Source organism: Rhincodon typus, chromosome 10, assembly GCF_021869965.1.
Source record: "Rhincodon typus isolate 14 chromosome 10, sRhiTyp1.1, whole genome shotgun sequence".
NCBI lineage: Eukaryota > Metazoa > Chordata > Chondrichthyes > Orectolobiformes > Rhincodontidae > Rhincodon > Rhincodon typus.
This window is the reverse complement of record NC_063341.1, coordinates 64617580-64623583: the sequence shown is the minus strand read 5'-3', so window position 1 is coordinate 64623583 and position 6004 is coordinate 64617580. Positions and strand designations below refer to the sequence as shown.

Genomic DNA, 6004 nt, shown 5'->3' with positions numbered 1-6004 from the left:
AAAAAAAGGGTCTAGGCCCGAAACGTCAGCCTTTCTGCTCCTATGATCCTGCTTGGCCTGCTGTGTTCATCCAGCTCTACACCTTGTTGTCAAGGTGAATGTTCCTTGTTCATAATGTAGCAATTTAAGATGCTGCATTAATTTATATAAATTGCACATAAAGTCATATAAGCTTTCTCAGTCTCCTGAAACTGATATAATCTGGGCAAAATTAATGAGAAAGATTTGACAGTGAAAATTAAATGAAAATGAGACAGTTGAAGATCTAATGATAATTCAGTTATTTTACATAAAGCGCACTAATAACTCTGAATTCAATTTCTATTTTTCCCCAGAGATGCCTTAAACAAAATGAAAGATGTTTATGAACGAAATCCCCAGATGGGTGATTCTGGTAGCTTGCACCCAAAGATTTCAGAGACCATATGCAACATTGACAAACTACGTAATGAGGTTCAAAAGCATGAGGTAAATTAGAAAATAATATATTTGTTGTATAAAAGGTATCAGAGTTGCACGTTGCTCATGTAATCTAAGTACTGGGTATGCTGCAAGTTGTCTGACTCATCTAACTTTGTTGGTTTGTATCTGAGTACTAACATGTCAAGTTAGCTGAAAGATATTCCATGTTATAGGATAAAGACATTAAATCAAAGGTGATTTGGTGGTGGTTTATTTAAAAAAGACATCAAGTTACAGATTTGATTTCTGGTCAGACCTGACCTGAATTAGTATTTGGAGAGCTTCTTTTAACTTAAGTGACTCTAGACTAAGAAAAAATACCCGAAAAGATGCCTGCTGATGGATACTATCCAATGACAGATGTAACTTCTGAGTGAGGGCAGAATTGGACACAATGAAGCTTGGTCAATGTAATCTCAAACATTCACCATCCTTGCTCATTGGTCATTGATTTGTACTGTTAGCATTACAGAAAAAAGAATCATACAAGTGTAAGTACATTTCGGAGAAATGGGCTATTGGTGAGCTTTGAAGATATGAATCCAACTTAATTGGTTTCACCCAAAAGAATTTTTGCTAGCCTTTCTACTTCAAGTGGACGATCCTGGTATGTCTAAGTTGTACCATGACACTATAGACCTTGATAAACTAGATGTTTCTTTTCGGGTTTCTTTTCAGTTATGAAACTGACTTGTGAAACTGCATTATGAGCTGATAGGAATGGAATTTGTCTCTGAATCTTTTGTCACAACAAATAGCTTTAGACTATTGAGAACTTTTACAGTTGAACTTTAAGTACATTTGGTGGAGGAGAAGAACAGGGGCAAATAATTGAGGTACCAGCCTGGAAGGTGTTATGTGATGCTGCATGCTAAAGTACTATTAGTTAACTGAAACTGTGTACTGTTGTGGTGTTTTGTGTTATATTACTGGTTAATTATTTTTGTTATGACCACTATGGACAGTGTTAAATTAAACTCTAGTGAACAGACAGCACAATTATTTGATTTGACTGTAACACTGATAATACATCAATCTCTCTAAGATTTGGCTCTTTGAGGTGGAAAACAGAACATGTCCAAGAGGAGATAGACGATTAAGTGGTGGCACTGCATTCGAACGACCTGCTGAAATTAACCATCATGGAACACCTGGCAGGGAAAGGTATACATAAAACCACTGTAGTCATTAAGTTGTAATTGGCTTCAATCAAATGGTTTATAAAATAAATTGGCACGGAATTTAATTTAAAGTTAAAACTTACATGGTTTAATTAATGGAATTTTTTAATTTTGAAATTTCTACTTTTACACATTCTGAGAATGAGTCATCCAGTCAGTTGAAAGAAGAAGTCTAAAGCTGTAAATTGATTCCTGCTTTTAATATGTGTTCAAATCAACAGACTAGAAATTTAAAGCTGCATCATAGAATAGCAAAGCATTGAAGAACAGCAGATTTAAAACCTGTAACACAAAGGTTAATATTAGATACTCTGCAACTTTCAAGCTGTAAAGCAAGAATATTAAAAGAATCTGCCATGGATGGGTGGATATTAAAACCTGTCATCTTGCTGCAGTTCACATAATATCAATTAGATTTTAGGAATCTGTTCCCAGGCTAACATTGCTGGCATACTGCTCCTAAACAGTGTTGGAATAGTTGCTAAAGAATGTAGACGTGATTAAAACAGTGTTGGAATAGTTGCTAAAGAATGTAAACGTGATTAAAAGAGTAATACCTGGCACGTAGGAAGATGGTTGTGCTTGTTGGAAGTCATTCAAGTTCTTCAGAATAGTGTCATAGGCCCAACCATCTTCAGCTGCTTCACCGATTACATTCCCTCCATCATAAGGTCAAAAGTGGGGGATGTTCACCGATGATTACACAACGTTCAGTATTATTCACAACTCCACATACTGAAGCATTCTGTTTTCAAATGCAACAAGATCTGGACAATATCCAGGCTTGGGCTGACAAGTGGCAAGTAACATTTGCAACATGCAAATGCCAGACAATGACCATCTCCAATGAGACAATCTAACCAATGCATTCAGTGGTGCTACCATCACTGAGTACCCCATTATCAACATCCTGGGGTTACTGTTGACCAGAAACTAAACTGGTCTCGCCACATAAACATAGTGGCTACAAGAGCAGGTCAGAGGCTAGGAGTATTTCAGCAAGTAGCTCATCATTTTACTCCCTAAAGCCTGTCCACCATTTAGAAGATACAAGTCAGGAGAATGGTGGAATACTGCACACATTCCTGGATGGGTGCAGCTCTAATAACACTCAAGAAGCCAGGACAAAGCAGCCTGCTTGATTGGCATCACATCCCCCAGCACCCACTCCTTCCACTTCCGACACTCAGTAGCAGCAGTGTCTACAAGATGTACTGCAGAAATTCACCAAAGATCCTTAGATGGCATCACATAAACTCATGACCACTTCTATCTAGAAAGACAAGGGCAACATATACCTCCACCACCTGCAAGTTACCCTCCAAGCCACTCGCCATCCTGACTGGAAATATATCACAGTTCCTTCGCTGTCACTGGATCAAAATCCTGGAATTCCATCCCTAAGGGCATTGTGGATGCAGCGGTTCCTAACACCTTCTCATCAAGGGCAGCTAGAGATGGGCAATAAATGCTGGCCAGCCAGTGATGCCCATGTCTCAGAAGTGACTTTAAAAAAAAAGACATTTTGGAGAGTATACTATGAAGCATCAAAACATTTATTATTAATTGGCTGCTAATTTGTTTGCTCTTGTAGCTGCTAACATCTGACTCCCTTGATGTGTTGTGGCTATAGTAATGTCAAACCTGCATGATGTCCCTTATTTAAGAAATAGCAGCATTGGATAATATCCAACCTTTCTGAAAAATGTGGTCTGCATGACATAAAAAATCCATAATAATGTGGAGCCAAAAACACAATTGGTTGAATCATACTGACCAGGAAAGCCCTAGGTTTGATCCCCAAGAGTAGGAGTTGAATTCTTGCTGGAGCAAATGTTCGTTTCTTGTATGAAGTGTAGTCAAGTGATCAAAGTATCAGTGATCATTGGCACAAGAAGCACAGTGCCAATTGCTGCATTTTTTTTAAGGTACTGGGTGAAAATTGTGAAGTCAATCCAAGCAGTGCTTTCCCTCTCAAAAAGCTTTAGAAAAATAAAATATAGTTTGAAGAAGTAATTTGCTGCTGGTTTTTTTTTAAAATTCCAGCGGTGGTTTAAAGGTAAGTGTCCTTATACGAATAACTTGTTGACCTTTATGGTTCTGTTTGAACTGCGTTTAACTCTAGACATCTACGAGTTTTAATATTTCAAGTAAATCTCTTATTTAATAATTTATTTTTGATTTCACTACAATCAGCCCTGAGGGGAGCTATACGGATGATCCAAATCAAGAGCTGAGAGGGAACCAGAGATATCCAGACCCTCATCGTGCATCTGAATTTGATGATGAATTTGAAGATGATGAACCTCTCCCTGCTGTTGGTCACTGCAAAGCTCTGTACCCATTTGATGGTAAGATTTTTAATTTAGTCTAATTCTTTTTTGAAACACTCGATTTTAAATAAGATTTTTATGTTTATTTATTATTTAGCTTTCATCTAAATTTCCTACATCAATCCAAGACTAGAAGCATTTCAAAAGCGTTCTGAATTACTGTAAGAGGTGTTTAACTTTATTTTGAAGTGTAATATATTTTACCATTAGTCATTATATGTTACATGAAGTAGTAATTTAAGGAACAAACTAGCTAATTATTTGTACATTCTAATTTACCTAAATTACTTTGTTCTGCTTCACTAATTTTGATGACAAAATAACTGGGACCTTAAAATATTCAGTTAATTGGCCCAACATATGTGTGTGTGGGAGAGGGTGAAAGGGGAGTTAAAGTCAAAATGTTAAAGGGTAAAGTGAAATGTAATGTGGTATCTAATTTAATGATTTGGAAAATGAGCATGATATTAAGCAGTCTACACAATTGTAAAAACCCAGTACAATACCATTGAAGAGTGAGCAACTGAATTTATAGGAAGAAAGAATAAGCCACTTGTTGTTTTGGAAAACAACCTGGATAGGATAGAACAGCAAAATGTGGTACAAATTCACAAATTACAAGAAAATAGCAATTTCGGTTAACAGTCTTTAAATTAAACCAAGCACTTGGTGTCATTTCTAGAGTAATAGAATTGTTTAGAAACTTCTTTAGATGACACTTATCACTGTGCACAGCTCAGTCTCTATATTATGAAAAGGATATAGCAGCATTGTAGAAGTTCTCCTGTAGAATAAGTTATTCTGATAATTCGAAAGTTGCAAGTCAAAAGAAATGCAAAAACACCAATCATTAGAAGGTTTTTAGCAACATGTCTCTCTTTAATATTAAAAAATATCACCATTTCTTCATGGACATGAGGTAGAGGTGAATTTAATCATTATGTTCTCATCTTCTATCTGTAACAGAAGATAATTTTTCATTTTTGCTTTTTTTTTTTGCTTATTAAAAGTAGGTGGTGTGTTTCCTCAAACCCTTTGATTGTGAAATGATCCATAACAAACTTTCATTTGGATTAAAACAAACTGGATTGTTCATTCAAGCATTCAACCCAGGAGATAATTTCATAACGTGCACACTTGCAATCATACAAGGAAGAAAGAAGCAAAAGGGGAGAAGAAATTACATTTACGAATTGCTCAGATGAAAACAATATTGGCATTAATTTTATGTGAAATTAGTGTTCAGTGCACTCCATGTCCAGTGGAGTTTCTTTCAACTGGCTGTACACAGTAGTCCCTTTTGCAGAGGCTCAGATGCAGTTGAATTGCAGTTGAAGGTGCAGCAATATGATTCTTGCAGGTTTAGAATTTAACTTTGCGGGCAAAATATCAGATTCTATCTGGAAATCAGACTGTTGAGAGAGCAAGACTAGAGACCAACTTAGTTATGCCTGGGGTTGTTTTTGTTGTTAATTGTCTTGGTATTACAAGCAGACTAAGATGTCAAAATCTGTACAACTAAAGGCAGTTCACACAGACCAACAGTTTCAGTCATGATGGGAACTTCCAGCTCACCTACATAGTTTGCAAAATCTGCTTTGATGTTCTGGTCAAACCATTTTGTGTGAACCTACTAGAAGATATCATGTATAATGTGTTTCAGTGGTTTTCTTTGTTCAGTACTGGCTGGGGTAGTCATGTTCTGTACTATTCCTTTAAGTTGGCTTGGTTGGAATGTCCAAAATATGGAAAGTTCAACATTCTGAAGAAATGATATTAGCTTTCATCTGTGGTAATTGCTGGAAACCTCCAGAAGCAGCCAACTTGCCCATTCTGTGTTCGTTGGCAGCCAACTCTATAAGGCTGTTTAATGTATTTCTTTTTAAAATGACTGTATAGGTATACTTAAAAGTTTTTGGTTTTAATCCATTTGCGACAATTGTCATGGGATCAAAATCTAGGAACTCCCTTCCTCACAACCTGTGCACCTTGTACCACCTAGACTACAGCAGCTCAAGAAGATGGGAT

At 36.6% G+C, this 6004-nt stretch overlaps 1 protein-coding gene across 1 annotated transcript; it reads left to right on the top strand.

The window, feature by feature from the left end:
* The first annotated feature begins 339 nt into the window (after nt 1-339).
* LOC125484139 (formin-binding protein 1-like) lies at nt 340-5395 on the top strand. Its single transcript, XM_048601543.1, has 4 exons — nt 340-468; nt 1508-1626; nt 3840-3994; nt 5337-5395. The coding sequence occupies exons 1-4, from the start codon at nt 352-354 to the stop codon at nt 5393-5395; spliced, it is 450 nt and encodes a 149-aa protein (XP_048457500.1). The 5' UTR covers nt 340-351.
* Nucleotides 5396-6004: the final 609 nt, after the last annotated feature.

Bases quoted from the DNA above. Each gene is read 5' to 3' on its own strand.
- LOC125484139 (XM_048601543.1), top strand. From the start codon at position 352: ATGAAAGATGTTTATGAACGAAATCCCCAGATGGGTGATTCTGGTAGC. The intron at 469-1,507 runs GTAAATTAGAAA...AATCTCTCTAAG, and splicing joins ATGAGGTTCAAAAGCATGAG to ATTTGGCTCTTTGAGGTGGA. The intron at 1,627-3,839 runs GTATACATAAAA...CACTACAATCAG, and splicing joins GGAACACCTGGCAGGGAAAG to CCCTGAGGGGAGCTATACGG.